The sequence below is a fragment of the Pelmatolapia mariae genome, linkage group LG6, assembly GCF_036321145.2.
Source record: "Pelmatolapia mariae isolate MD_Pm_ZW linkage group LG6, Pm_UMD_F_2, whole genome shotgun sequence".
In the NCBI taxonomy this organism is placed as follows: domain Eukaryota; kingdom Metazoa; phylum Chordata; class Actinopteri; order Cichliformes; family Cichlidae; genus Pelmatolapia; species Pelmatolapia mariae.
In genome coordinates this window covers 39,647,285-39,663,545 of record NC_086232.1, presented here as the reverse complement: position 1 = coordinate 39,663,545, position 16,261 = coordinate 39,647,285, and the positions used below count along the sequence as shown (strand labels likewise).

The window sequence follows — 16,261 nt, the reverse complement described above, 5'->3', positions numbered from 1 at the left end:
GTCCACACTAGCCCGGATAGATTTGAAAACGGCGTTTCCGTCTGAAAACGCTCCGCGTCCACATTAGCGTTTTCAGTTGTTTTCACAGTGTTGCGTGTCCACATTGAAATGGCCTAAAACGCTTACGTTCCAGTCCTGCGCATGCGCAAAAGCGAGTGAGAATTAAAGAATTTGAAGAAAAGCTATCTGGAGTATGTACAAACTGATAATAATCTTTTTTAGGGCTGTCAAAATTGAGAGCAATCAAAACAACTGCTGTATAATGCCCTTCGCTATCTTTGTTTAATTGGTCACATGACTGCATCACATGACTAAAATGCGTCATTGTTTTAGAAAGTCTGCGTTTTCGAGTGTCCACACTGCGCCGGGGCAGCTCCGTTTTGAAATGTATGTGTTTTCGAGAGCGTTTTCAAAACGCTGCGTTTTTCCTTGAGGAAAACGCCGTCTCAGTGTGGACGGGAGGCCAAAACAGAGAAAAAACGATGCATTTTCAAACGAAAACACATTAGTGTGGACGTAGCCTAAGTAAAGCGCTATACAAATACAGGCCATTTACCATTTACAGGAGGCAACGGTGCAATGTGGAGAGGTACAGTGGTGTGGCTCTGGATTGCAGGCTGACTAAAGGTAAGTCAGTGGGCGGGGTTGGGGGAGGGGGAGCATTCACTGCAGTGTTGGATCAGTTGACCTCTCTCATGCTGTTCTGCTAGAGTTTCCACCCCAGCTTTCTGAAGGCACTCGGATTGTGAGTCTGTAAACTGGCACTTTGGTACTTGACCATAAACTGTGTTTTCAATCTGATGCCACTACTAAAAAAGTTCAACAAAGACTGTTCTTTTTAAGGACAATGAGATCCTTTAATGTCTCATCTGAGATGTTGTCTTTGTTTTGTAGAAGTTTTATTGAATGATGTCTTTTCGCTGCCTGGTTCGGTAACCTGACAGTGAAGAATAAGAATCAGTTGGGACTTCTGGTAAAAACTACTAGCAAAATTTCAGGGCGCTGGCAAGATGGACTTTTGGCCATTTACAACAAAAATGTGCTTAGGAAGGCTCATTCTATTGTTAATTGTTTGAACCATCCACTTCACAGTGAGTTTGAGTTGTTGCCTTCTGGCCGCTGTTTTAGAATACCTTTGAGGAAGACCAAGACCAGGTTTCTTTTATTCCTACTGCATCCCATCTCCTTAGTGGCAAATGACCGTCCTGTGACTTTCTATTACTATTATTGTCATTATTATTTTATATTATTGTTTTGTTTACTTTTATGTTGCCTGCTGCTAGACTAATTTCCCCTTGTGGGACAATAAAGAATTTGAATTGAATTGGCTATGGCAGAGTGGATAATGTCACATGTGGGGTTAGCAGAGGGAGGCACATAAACAGCCACCAAGATTAGATGGGTAAAAAATCTGAATTCAGAGTCGAACTGTGCTAGATTTGCTATTATGGACATTGATAATTAACAGTACTGGTTGTTTGATGAAACTGTCTAAGAGGATGTCATTTATTGCATAGGCTGATATATATCTGAATGTGAATCTAATCTTTATTTAAAACATATAAATAGCAAACATTAATAAACACTAAAAAACCTTATATGAAATCAGAAATATAACTATTATTAGCTATTAGCTATAAATAAATATGCTATTTAATACATAGTTTCTTTAAAAGAAACATAATTAGACAGAAGAGATAGCTAAATTAAATTAAATTCTTTAATTTTCTTTTGGTATTTCTGATATCTTTTTGTGATATGTTGATTAAGGCAAATAAAAGAAAAAGTGGTATTTTTTATGTGCACACTAAATACTAAATATACTAAGTGTATATGTATATACACAACAATACATTTAACCCATTACATCATTTGAGCAGCGGGGTGAGGAGGGTGTTGGCAATGATTCCAGCAGCGAGGATGAGGATCATGATGAGTATCGCCAGGCCGCGCCGTAACACCAGCTGTGACACTGACAGAAGATCTCCCACTGTAGTGGGGTTGGTGGTTTTACTCTCTTCTGGTATTTGCACCTCCATGTATACGTGGTCCGCCCCGGCGCTCTCACCACTGGATGCAATAGTACTGATTGGGGTCTGGATGTGATTAGAGTCTAGGGTTTGGAAAGAGAAGTATTAATAAGACACTGTAATAACGGGAATGTTTCAGCCAGTTTCACCACTCACCTGTATTTTCCATCTTGATCGTGTCTTTTTCTTCTTTGACGCGGACTCCTGCTCGCACTTCGGCCTGATCAGACACAACAGTTAATGACATGCTTTGATGAGTGAAAGTGTGATAAACTGTCAATAGATGCAGGTGTGCACCTCTTCAGCAGCCTTCTTCCAATCGAGTCTGCACAAAAACGTGATGAAAAAGATCGACTGCACTAACACGCAAACTGTAAGGCCTGTCCAAAATCCTGCAGCAGAAAAAACAGAAGAAGAAGAGTTTTAATGGTTTTCCTGAAAGACACAACATACACTGGTTATTCAGCTGGAATAAACAGGCTTGAACCTTCTGTGGTGTGTGTGTGTCACTTCTAAATTCACACAAGCCTAAGACATCCTAGTGAAAATCATTCTACTTTTACGATGCACATACATTTTTTATTTTTCTGTTCCTCACATTGTCTTCAGGCTGCACCTGTTTCATTTATTTGGACCCACGAAATGCCCAGTTGGGGTCATTTTAGGGTCTGGTTTCTGTTAAGTTTCTGTTCAGTCTATTAATATGTTAAGTTACAACTGTTAACAACCAGTATCGCCTGATCCTCTCCAGGTTCTAACATTATTTAAATACAACTTTAGATGAATAGCAGCATATGGCATATTATGATATGTCTTTAGCAAAAACTAAGCAGAAAACGCAGACGCGAGGTGCTTTGCTTGGGATGGTGATTGTGGTGTGCATTGAAGTTTGCATGGCCAACATCTCCACTTTATTCTTGTCTGTCCAAAGAACATTGTTCCATTAGATGCAATATTGCAAACCTAATCCATGCTGCTATGTTCTTTTTGGACAGAAGAGACTTTCTTCTGTCAAACCTTGATGGACAGCAACAAATGCTTCCCCAAAGTCACTGCTGATGTCTTTCCTCCCTGGCATTATTATAACATACTCGACTAGAAAACTACCAAAATGTCTGATTTTATTTAATGAATATAATAAAATTAATTGTTATTATATAAAATTAGGGATAAATAAAGTACGACATATCTTATTTTCTATTGTCTTGAATATGTCATATCAATCCAATGCTATGAAGGAAAACAAAGGAGCTTGGAATGCCACCCTCACTCAGTCCTCACCTACAACCCCCATTTTGGCTGCAAACATCAGAGACACACCAATGGGTAAGCCAAAAAAGTAGAACCCGACCAGGTTACACAGAGCACCAACCGACTGTTTTCCTACACCTCTGACAACTCCTCCAGCCACGCCCTGTAAACACAAACACAGATTTCTCTGAATCACATTTTATATTTGACAATATTAGCCTGAAATGTCGATCACTGCTGTAAAATCATTTCTTACCGCAATTGCATCGGCCAGATGCAAGAAACTAAATATCAACATGACCTCAGAAACCCTCTGCAAAATATCGCTAAAAAAAATGTGCGGTTTCAGTTTCAGTACATCTGTCTGTACATTCACAAATATTGTCAAACATCATGAACATATGAAAATTAATGAAAACAAGACCTTTAATACAATGGGACACATGTACAATGAAATTATTTGATTATAGCATTCACATAGGCTTGTTTTAGTTAACTGAAATCTTGAATAATACATGTAATTAAAGAAGTAATAAATAAGAGAGGAACTCTTCCTGGAATCAAGGTTAAAGGTCAAAGATACTTACGGCTCTGATGTGAAAATGTATCCGATGACATCCTTTGAGACCCCAAAAATAATACTAACAAAGCATGCAATTATGACTGCAATGAGAAAAACCATTTAAATATTAAAATCACAGGAAAAACACAGAAAAACAAGGAACACAAAGGTGTCCAACTTTACAGTTTATATACAGTTGTGGTGAAAATGTACTGTAATTTTATTATTCGTCTTTTTCCACAGTGGAACGATTGCACAGCATTCACGTTTAACAACAAAATACAAGAGATGGGGGCACAAGTTGAATTTATGTGAACACTTTCAAACCTGAACCATGAAATAACCAGAAATCTTTAATTTTTTGATAATGGAGTGTTTCTTGAACCTTTAGACAAAATATATATCAAATTTAAATCAGCATATATGAGTTTTAACTTGAATCACATTCGCTACATGAGCAATATTTTTGCAATTTAGTCATTAAAAATGTGTCATGCAATTTAAATCATTTTGGGGGGGTGAAAAAAGTCACGCTGATGATGACAAAAAGGCATGTGTCAAATATGATACGCTGGGATCTAAAGGGTTCAATTTTAACTAATCCATGCAGGCTCAAAATTACATGAAGTATACATAGTCCACAAATTTATTGCAGTTTATTCAACATGTGTTCTGATGCATATCAACTACATACTATTTTGCCTGGGGTCTGGCAAACAAATTTGCCAGTGAAACTGGTCCATAATTTGGTGATTTACACATTTACTTTACAAGCAAAAGGTCACTGGTTCAATTTCAACTGGAGACAAATCCCCTTTGGGACTGTGTCAGGATGGGTATCCAGCATAAAACTGCCAGATCAATCATGCAAAGCTACCCCCTGTGGTGACCCCTTATGTTGACGGAACAGCCATGGACCCTGTATGGGTTGTGGAGGTACTCGAGCTTCCTCCCAGACCAAAGAAATGCATGTTAGGTTAGTTAATGGTCTAACGTCACTGTATACATGAATATGAATGGTTGTCTATCTCTGAGTTGGCCCTGTGATGGACTTGGCACCTTGAGTCCACCATTAATCTATCATTAATTGGATACGCTGCTATCCCTTCGGCGCCAGCTGAGAGCTCAAGGCTGGAGCCGACCAAAAAAAACTCCCTGATAACGACTGTGTTTAGACTGTTCCTCCCATTCTATGCAAGGCCACCTGGGTTGGCTGGAAGACTGTTTACTTAGCCTGGCAGGGCGAAGGACACTGTCTCAGCTGAACTCTGGACACGCACACACATACACACACACTGATATGCACACACTCATCCCCAATCCCTTTCCAAACGCCTTCGATGCTTGTTTCCTGCGGGGGAACACGGCGGGTCTGAGCCCGCGGGGAATGGTAGCGCCGGGCAGGGCGGCTGCTGTGTTCGCTTCGGATTACTCCTCACCCCCCACCCAACCCTGTGGCTTGTCATGTCCTTCATAATGTTGTGTTGTGGACATTTATGTGCTTTTTGTGCAGAGGAGTTTTTTTGTTTCCTGTTCTCATGCTGTCCTACCATGGGAGCACAGCATGAGCAGAGGTCTCTTTTTTTCCTCTTGTACTTTCCCATTGTAATGTACATTTCAGTGTTTTTTTCTGTAATGCTACCGATCTCCGACTTGTATCCCCATGTAATGTGTGTGTTGTGTGTGTAAGGTCGGGGGGGTCCCATTTCACTGCAGGGCAACCTGCATGTGGCGAATAAAGCTTGGATTGATTGATTGATTGATTGATTGGATTGGAAGGTGGCTGGATGGATGAATAGTTCATTTATATTTTATGAAATGTATTCTTATTCATATTCTTATGTCATGAAGCTCAGCATGAAATAAAACTAATCCTGCTACTGCTCAGTTAGCAGTATTTTTGCTTTTTTCTGTTCATTTAACACAGACAATAATGCTTAGTGTGTGTTGGTTCTTACATGCAAAGATGATGGGGACTTTGCTTGACAGCTTGGCCTGCTTGATGTTTCCTGCACCAAGTGCATTCCCAACCCGTACACTGGCAGCACCAGAGACTCCTAGTGGAAACTATGGGGAAAAACATCCATGTGTAATTCCAAAATGTAATGCCAGGTCAACATATAAGCCAAAGTCAAAAGGTTCACTGGAGTTACCATGTATGCTATAACAGCCAATTCGTAGGATATCGAGTGAGCTCCCAACTCGGCCTCACTGATCACACCGGCCAGGAATCCTCCCAATTCAACCACCCACCACTCCAGACACAGCATGAGCATGCTGGGGACAGCCAGCTGGACAAAGGGTCCCCACTCCTGGAGACAATCGAGGGACCAACCTGTGGGTCAGAGTGACTCTATATGTCATCTTTCAAACTATTGGTTTAAATTATGATTTAATTATGGGCCTCGGATCACCAATTACTAATGAGGAATTTGCATAAATCAGACATTACTATTAAACATTATTTAAATCCCACACGTTTTAACTATTACAGAGATGTGTTGAAGTTTATTGGAACCGCAGAGTTAAAGAATAACCTCTCCTCCACACTGCACTCCACAGTTATAGAGTATAACTATTTTTTTCAAACATTAAACTCTGGAGTATTTATAATGGAAAACTTCAGGTATGAAAGGTCACAAAGCTGAATGATGCAACATGATGAAATTATTGGACAGAATTGGAAATAAGAATGACACAGCAAAATCAAAACATTTCAGCAAGTTCAGGATAGTCCCCATAGAAGTAAAATGACTGACCTGCCCATGTGGCCTTATGCAGACCTCTCAAGTACATGTAAATGAATAAGACTGCTGCCAACAAATACTGGGAGATGGCACTGGCTGCTGCTGATCCACTAGAAGATAAAAACATTAGAGATTAAAAGAAGGAAAAAAAATGAACAATTAAAGCTCCATATTTACAGGTGACAATTCAAGCACCCTAAGATAGGCTTCAGGCCCCGTAACTCTGTAAAAGGACAAGTGAAAGAGGATAGATGGATGGATGGATGGGTTTCGAATTCCTTTTAGGTTTTTGAGAAACAATTTATATTCATGTTCTACATTATGTTATATATTTTTTTCAATAGTGCTGCTTTGTATTTCCTTGTGCTTATGGGTTTTATAGTCTTCCGAAGCCTGGTATTGATTTCTTATTAGATAGATGTTGTTTGCTTCAAATTAAGCACTTTAAACTGAAACCACTATCAATGTGTATGCCTGTTACATCTAACCCTTCTTTCCTTCCATCATGTGCAGACGGAGCTTTCAATGTGTGGCATGAACTGGGAATTTATAAATTAAAAGACTTCTAATCAAGCAATACCTTCATGTCATTTCAACAATTAAAAGATAGATTTGGACTACTGTGCAGCCATTTTTTTTAGATATCTTCAACTACGAAATGATATCCGCACACATCTGCTGCAGTTTGAAAGCATGTTGTCTGACACCTTGGATAGATGCCTTAGTGATAGCCGGGGGTCCAAACAGAGAATCTCATTATTCTATAACTCAGTACAGGAGATGAGTACACCTTCTACTCATTCAATTAAAGAGGAGTGGGAAAAGGAATTTGGGATCTCCCTATCGGAAGATTTTTGGCAGGAGGTCTTACGCAACATAAATACGCTTTTTATTAATTCCCGTCATTGCCTAATTCAGTATAAAATTGTACACAGGTTACATTACTCAAGGGAAAGAATTCACAAAATTTATCCAGACTGGTCTCCCTTCTGTGAAAAATGTATGACACATTATGGAAATTTGTTACATAGTTTTGCACTTTGTCCAAGGCTTTTGTTTTTGGTGTGACATCTTCACCTATCTGTCTAATATTCTTAAAATCAAGACTGATCCAAATCCAACAGCAATTATCTTTGGGATCTCCAAAGAAACACAAAGCTTACAACATGCTCAAAAAAGTCTTACGTCATATGCACTGATGATTGCAAAGAAACTGATCCTGCAGCTCTGGAAAGGCAAAGAGGTTCCTGTGTTAAAGATGTGACTCGCAGAGCTTACAAATATACTTCACCTCGAAAAAAAAAAAGATATACCATGAATGGCAATGTGAAAGATTTTGAACTAATTTGGCGTCCTTTACTTGCATATCTTGGGAAAATGTAACTTTCTGGCAGTCAGGGGATTGGGGTCAAGGGTGGGTTTGGGTTTTTTTTGTTTTTTTTCTTTTCCTAAGACATGTTGGGTTCACGTCAACGGACTTGAAGTCTACTCTAGATACCATCTAAATCATCGATTGGTGGATTTTTTGTTTTTTGTTCTTCTGTTTATTTATTTCTTATTTATTTAATTATTTTTTGGTTTTGTCTTGTTTTGTTTAGAGAAAAAGGGGGCATAAGTCCTATTAACCTGTAACAACTGTGATACTTGCTTCTAATAAAAGATATTTGAAACAGATGTTGTTTGCTTCAGTCTTGTTATTGTATTCATCTTTTTGTTTTTCCTGTTGTCCTGTTTAGTTGTATTAAAATTGGTTAGTTATGCACATTCTATATTTTCTCTGAGTGGTCTTTATTTATCCCTCTTAGTGGTGTTTCTGATAATTCTCGTAGCAGTGTTCGTATGTTTAATGATTTCTGAACATCTGGGGTTTTCAGGCTTGCGTTCATGTATTCTCTGTCTTTTTGAGCCTTGTAACCACTTGTTCTTTGACACTAAAAATATTACTATGCTCAAGCTCTTGATGTCACGGTCCTGGATCGGTGACCCAGTGTTTTGTGTATTATTGTTGTTATTCTATGATTTCGTCTTTGTATATGACTTCTAGCGTTCTGAGTTCTGTTTTTGTATTTTAGTTTTGAGGTTTTTTTCTGGTGCCCCTGTGTCTAGTTCTTAGGTTTAGTTCTGTGCCCAGTCTGTTTCCTGTTTTACTTTGAAGGTCAACGTATTCTCGTCTTTCAAGTGCACAAGGATCAAGTGCAGGACACTTGATCCTTGTGTCCTGCATTTGGGTCTGCAAATTTACCAACACATCATAAAACCTGTGGTAATTCATCTAAATTCACTGGATCATGAATTTAGATAAAGAATTTAAAACACATATAGTTTTCACTGACTGAATTGAGCTTACATTCAACCAATGATGTCACAGGAATGATGGAGGAAAACTTACGCAACACCCAAATCCAGCTGATGGATGAGGACATAGTTGAATATTGCATTAAAGACATTTCCGATTGCTCCAGTTATGACTTGAGGCCATATAATTCCCTGTACACCAAAGCACAAAATATACATAATATTCATGTTAATGTTTTAAATGCACAACCAGTTATTAAAGTAATGTAGGCCATATGCATGCTTCAAAAGCACTGCACCTGATTTTGAAGATACCTCCCCTGCAACTGGTACATGAAAGCAGCCTGAAGAAAGCAAACATTAAATTATAAGAGACTCATTGACAGAAGTGAAGAACAAATTTGAGCACATGATCGGAACTTAGGTTAATCAGCACGCTAACACTTGTCAATGAAAACAATGAACATGTCAAATAATTAATAATAAATCAAAGAAATAAAATTTATTACAGATTCTATACATTTATACACCTCCACTGCAAGTTATTAACCCTCATCCACTTTGTCTGATAGTTTATGCCTCAAAATTCAACCAAGAATAAATGAGAGGGGGAGCATCAAAGTTAGAGATTGAGCAGTATAGTTGAACAATGTAAACTTAAATCTCCTTAGAAACAAATACCAAGTCAAATATGATAAATGGTGAATGCACTGATTCTTATATAGTGCTTTTCTAATCTCTCAGAGCACTCAAAGTGCTTTTTACAACACGTCTCATTCACCCATCCGATCCTTAACCTCTTAAGCACCAACGCCCATAGATATTGGGGCAAAAGGGAGGAGATCACATTTAGGGTTAGGCGAGCATGCCTAAGTGCTTTTTATCTAACACTCACACTCCAATGGATTCATTGGAGAGTAACTTGGGGTTAGTATTATGCTGAAGGACATTTGGCATGCAGACTGGAGCAGCTCAGGATCAAACTACCAACCTTGAGATTAGTAGATGACTTTCTCTACCACTTGAGCCACGGCCACCCCATGTGCACAGGTGTGACCGATGAACTCTGGACCTTAAATAGCACTACATCTGTTGTTAAGACCCTCAGTTCTGGATATCAACCTGCCTTTTGTTTAAATATTGAACACCTTCCAAATCTGCATCAAACCCTATCAAACTCACCGGCAGAGCGGGCATGAAGATCTTCACATAGAGCTGGGAGAGGCTTCATGTGGAAATGAAAAGACAAAGTAAGCCTGTGAAACTGATGATGGTGACACTTGACTGCACATAAATTAAGGTTACATACCATTTTGCTTGTTCTTTTACTTCATTCTGCTCATTACTGTTTCATGCTGTGTTACTCAATGGTGACTTTAATGCGTTATGTTGTAAAATAAGCCCAGTGGGACCAATGATGGTGCTTCCTTTTTATACTTATCGGGTCCAACTAATCCCAAATAGTTTAGACAAACTGAAAATGCATCTCAGGTCTCTGGATGTTAATTATCTTTTTAAAAGTTTTTGGCAGCTTTATCCAAAAGTCGAGGCACAGTAACAATGTGACAAACAAACAAACACAGCACGTCGTTTAAGTAGTGTTGGGTTGTAAACCTGTACAAGGATCTACTGAATTATTTCTCACAGGTCAGAAATGTGTGCAGTAAGAACCAGCACACATTTCCATGCATTTCCACCGCTGAGTTAACAGCTGGTTTCTGCTGCTACAGGTGGTCAAACTATGAGCCACTGCAGGTATAATGTGCTTTTCGATTACTGCATTACAGTGATCCCTCGTTTATCTCGAGTTACGCTCTAAAAATATGTTGTTTTTAGGCTGTAAAACCCCTCACTACACACTTTATACACTTTTCTCAGACAGGCATGAACATTTTCACACTTTTCTCTCCTGTTTAAAGACTCTCAAAGTTCAAACCTTCGTAGAAAAATAAGTCCAGTATTATAGAATGAAGCCAAAGATCAAACCCTGTTTTCAGGTCCAGAACATGGGTATAGAGCAGCTGCCAGAGAATTCAACATTAATGAATCAATGGTACGCAAATAGAGGAAGCAAGAACAATAAGTTGAGTAAAGTTTGAATTATCTGACTGTTTTGTTTTCCTTAATGCACCTTATAATCCAGTGTGCCTTATGGTCCGAAAAATAGGTAACTTCTACCTTCCTTTAGCATGTCCAGAAGTCCAACTTTTTGTGCGATGGTTAGCATCTTTCTCTGTATCCTGGGTGCTACCGCAGGCGCCTTTGACGGTGCAAAACGTTTCGTCGACATTGTTGTTTTTGTTGGGGAGAAAACTTACAAACATACAGTGCAGCACTTCAGAGTCACACTGCTAGCGATCGAAGATTTATGTAAATTTGACAAGCTGAATGCATTCTGTACTGTACAGGAGACACGGCACGGAGGAGATTGGTTGACAATGGTCTACAGCCGATCATGACGCAGGACACAATGCACTGTAAAAACAGAAAAATAAAAACAAAAAAACATGCAAAATTGCACAAACAAAATCCGCGAAACAGCGAAAGGTGAACCGCGTTATAGCGAGGGACCACTGTATTTTTTGCACAAACTAACAGTGCTTGGCATTTTGCATAACTTGAGTTTTTTTTAAGAGTGAGACAAACACATGCTCAGCAGTGTCACAACATCCACGCGTCTGTTTTTGTTGGTTAATAACGGCTCACCTGGCGACCTCTGGACTCTGTTTGACAGCAAGTAGGAGAGGTTCAGTGTTGATGAGGATGGCCCAACAAGGGAAACAGGCCAGCAGCAGAATCAGAACTCCCCTCTGGAGAATCACACCCACACGCTTCAAGTTACCGCTCCCATACGTCTGCGTGAAACAGGTAGACAGACGCTCGGGTGAGAAAAGTTGCAAAACACAGAATCCCACCAAAGAACAAGGGTATGACTGATCAAAGAAAAATAACTCCACACAAAAGCTCAGTGTTGAGATGTTTAAAAACCCAGCTGTGCTGCTTGTGTTTGTCTTGGTTACACAAATAAAGTGAAAGCTCCGGTGAGGACCCTACCTGAGATATGAGGGTATCACAAGTTAACGACAAACCGGTGCCAATGGAAATACCAGTGACGTTAACTACCTGCAAACAAAACACAACATGCATAAACTGGGGTAAAAAATGATGCATATTTACGGTTCAACAACAAAGGCACTGAAATGTCTGCTCACCGCAATTGATAATGCTACAGCTGCAAGTTCAGTTTTCCCCAGGTGACCACAGAACACCGTGCTGACAAAACCGATCATGAAAACCATCAACTGGGAAATGACCTGAAGCACAGAAGAGGAGATACTGACTCTAAGGCTACGTTCATACTGCAGGTCTTAATGCTCAATTCCGATTTTTTGATCAAATCCGATTTTTTTGTCTGCTTGTTCACACTACAAATAAAATGCGACAGCAAACGCGCTCCAGTGTGAACGCTCAAAGCGGCCCGCATGCGCAAAAGAAGACGTCACACACAAGGCGCTCTGTTTAGACCCAGAGCAAACAATATTGTTTGACTGATGGCCCTTAATATAAAGACTTCGGACTTTACGTTTCCCAATTTTTGCTTTAAGTTATTTTGTTATTTACATAATAATGTAAATAACCTAATAATTATCCTTATTGCTGTTTTAGAGAGGAGCGGTGCTTCAAAGGATAGTTGCAGATTTCTGTCAGAATCTGCAGATTATACAGTACAAATAAAATGTTCACGTTGTCTTCCCAACAGTTTCACTAACATCTACACTGGATGGCCAGGAAGCGTTCACGATGTCTTCTCCGGCGCTGATAATTGGCGTCTGTTTTGTGTCAGTGACGTAAAAGACAGATTTAATGCGACATGACCGTTCAAACAGCAGTCGCTTTCTAAAACATCGGATATGTATCGGATTCAGTACCACATACGAAAGTGGCCCAGATCGGATTTGAAAATATCGGATTTGTGCCGTTCACACTGTCATACCATGATCGGATATGGGTCGCATAGGGTCAAAAAAATCGGATTTGATGCGCTTTCGCCTGCAGTGTGAACGTAGCCTAAGTGTTGTATTTAGAAATACATTTAAAGGAAAAACAAATAAGTAATGAATATGATTAAAACATTTAGTAACTCAAAGATGTTAAACATATAGCCAGTAGCGGTTTTAGATACGGGCGACACGGGCGGTTGCCCGGGGCGGCATCGTGGTGGGGGGCGGCATCACGGGCATCGGCAAAAAAAACAACAAAACATGCTTGTACTCATGCTGCCCCGACATCATGCCAGCGCATATTGGGAATGGCATAGGCACCGATCGGTTTTCTATCGCCCATTTGCTGGGAGTAAGGGCGCCCTCCGTTTGCGAGGTGCGCCTGCTGCTTGCGGCACAGGGAGGAGAGGGCGGGGCGGCGGGGGATTCTCTGGCTGGCTGGAGCAGCATCTAATAACCAACTCGCAAAATAAAACAAAATAAAAACAAACCAACAACACGAAAACACCAGACATTATGACACAGACTTATAATTTGCACCGATTTTTTTTCAAAATTCTATACGCGAAAAGTGAGCGCGAGAGCCCTCGGTGCTCCTGCTCGCTGCTGAAGTCAAAGTAAACTTTACAGTCCAGTATATAGAGAGACGAGATGACGAGGCTCCAGTTACAGCAGTGCAAGTAAACGAACAATAAATATTTAAGAGTAAAAAAATAAATATACACTTTAGGACTTGGGGTAAAGGGATCAATAACAATTTAAAATGTATATTTTATATTTTGTTGATTTAAAGTCTCACACACAACCCGTTTTTAAAGTTTAAAAAAAAAGAGAAAAGAAGAACTTCCACAGTCGCTAGAGGCCGGGGATTGAGCCTGCCTGACGCGCTGTCAACTTTACGCAATAATGCCAGAGGTGGAATTGCTTGCTTGTTTATTAAAGTGCTTGAAAAGTACTTTAATAAACGTGATCGGCTCGCGATTCAAACTCTTAAAACATCACAGGCTCTAATGCAACAAGGGGAAACTCGTTGTGCTGCGGTCAACACCCAGCCCTCCTCTCTGTCAAAATCAAACCAGTGAAAGACAGACTGACAACGCCCTCTTAATGTCACCGCTAGCACCCACGTGACTCCCGTTACACATCACCATAGCAACCAAACAAATGAAAACCCAGTGATTATTAAAATTCAGTACATTTAATTATGGCTCCTACAAGGAGAAACGAGCAAAAGATACAGGTAAGCAGATGTGTCATTGGATAACGGCAGGTCATGTATCCTAAAACATTAAGAATCAGAATACTTTCTTAATCCCTAAGGAAATTATTTGGGTTACAGTTCCTCCAAGAAGAAATGGTAAAAATAGTAACAGTAACAAACTAAACTCCAAACAATATATACAATAATATAATGTTAATTAGTCAGTGTCAATTGTTGATTTGTCCTGTTCTCATTGTATGACGAATTATGATGTCTGTTTAGTAGCCGTTTGCATACTATGTATACTCTCTCTCTCTTCATATGTGTGTGTGTGTGGGGGGGTGGGCGCCAGAGGGAGTGTTCGCCCAGGGCGCCAAACAGGCTAGGACCGCCACTGCATATAGCAAATATCTAAAATAGATAGATACTTCCCACAAGGGAAATTTCTGTGTTACAGCAGCACGATAAAGAGTAAAAATAGTAAAAACATAAGCAACTGTATGTTTTGGGGGCTTAAAGAAAACATGTAGGAATTTGATATGTAATCCAAATAATGCATAAAAAACATAGTAACTTAATTTAAAATTGAATGATTGTAATACTAAACAGATATACACAGTACAGTCCTACAGTGCTTGAGGTCCATTCAGAAACAGGACTTCATAATAGCATAAATAACATTTAATGTATTTATTAATAACACAGTAAACCAGGGTCCAGGTCCCACATTTAAATCAAATTTCAGTTTATTGACACATGGTGCATCTTCTGTAGTAAATCCGTTCTTCCTGTCAGTAACAACAGACAGAGAGTGTGACAAACTTCAAATGAGCTTCAAATTTACACACAGTCTTACCACTGGTCCCGCAAGTTTGGAAAGTTGCACAAGCTCATTGTGGTAAACTGACGGAATAAACCGAGGGACACATTTCTGGAAACAGCCTCGGGAGCTCTGTGCGCAAGAAGCCGCTGCAGCTTCCTTTAAATCCTCTTTCGCTGCCTCTGTGCATTTTCCTGTTTTTTCCCCAGAAGAGTCCATAATTGAACAAATACAGATCCTCTTCACAAACAGCTCTGGGTGATTTCTGTCACTCAGGCAGAAGAAAATGTTGTTGGTTTGATAACCAGCGCAGGAGTCTGAGGAGGGGCCAGACACATACTGTCCTCCTCACCTTACAGCCAACCAACTCTTGTCTCTGTTTAGGTGTGATTTCTGCTATTGCAAAGTACTCGATACACTTGTACAAATAAAGCATCCATTTACAGTTGATCATTAAAATGACAGTTAAAAGATGCTGGTGATATTCTTTAGTAACACTTTCCAGAAGGATTAGAGCCTTTCCTCGATTGTACTGGGTCCTTCCACCTGCAAAATCCTACTTTAACTCTCACTTACAACTGTAGTGTCAAAGTTTTAAAGTTCTTTAGTTAGTAACCATTTTAAATGGTGTTTTAACATCTTTTTATATTTATATTGTAACAAACCGGCTCATAGGGTCCAATAAAACAGAGTGAGACTGGATGAGGTTGTAACTAAAGTAACTAAAGGTAGCAAAGGATGATTTATTTACAGAACATAATCAAGGTGAATGTGTCTAACAGCAAGTCAGTAGTGTAAAACGTGCACGAGCATGTGGCAAGGTTGGTAAGAATCAAAAACACATGTTGTAGCTGAGCCAGTGTAGTCTAGGAAGCTGGTGTCCAAAGCATAGCAGTGAGGAAAGGAGAACCAGAAAGCAAGGGAAGGATCTGCTGCAGGAAGGAGAGAGCTTTTACAGTTAAACTCACTGGGCTTAGCTGTACCTTAAGCAGCAAGCTTCTTCAATCAGCTCCTGCAGAACGAAGCACAGCACAAAAAACAAAACAGAGACACCCATCACCTAGGGTCATCAAAATATGCAGCGCTCAGATATCAGAATACATCTTTATTAAGTTTCACTGTGAGAAAATGACTCAAAATTTCATAAAAAAGTTTGTTCCACTTGACAGAGTATTGCAAATATTCAAATATGATGCAGTGAAATGAAAACAAAGCTGAAAAATGGCTCTTCTTTTAAATGTCATGTAAATAAAAGCGCTGGATACTGACAACAATATCAATCTTTAAACAACATTTCCCACAAATATTTGAAGACTGTTATGCAACAGACCTCAAATGGCTTGAAAATGCAAAT

General features: G+C 39.5%; 1 protein-coding gene across 1 annotated transcript; it reads right to left on the bottom strand.

Moving 5' to 3' along the window:
- Positions 1–1,780: 1,780 nt before the first annotated feature.
- Positions 1,781–15,126, bottom strand: LOC134629828 (multidrug and toxin extrusion protein 1-like). The gene is made up of 16 exons (XM_063477340.1): positions 14,944–15,126; positions 12,098–12,199; positions 11,940–12,008; positions 11,592–11,740; positions 10,068–10,110; positions 9,185–9,229; positions 8,980–9,077; positions 6,603–6,700; positions 5,997–6,178; positions 5,802–5,910; positions 3,869–3,944; positions 3,538–3,607; positions 3,312–3,444; positions 2,328–2,422; positions 2,187–2,250; positions 1,781–2,113 (listed from the first exon to the last, which is right to left on the bottom strand). Exons 1-16 carry the CDS (start codon positions 15,124–15,126, stop codon positions 1,869–1,871), a joined length of 1,761 nt encoding a protein of 586 aa, XP_063333410.1. The 3' UTR covers positions 1,781–1,868.
- Between the last annotated feature and the right edge of the window lie 1,135 nt (positions 15,127–16,261).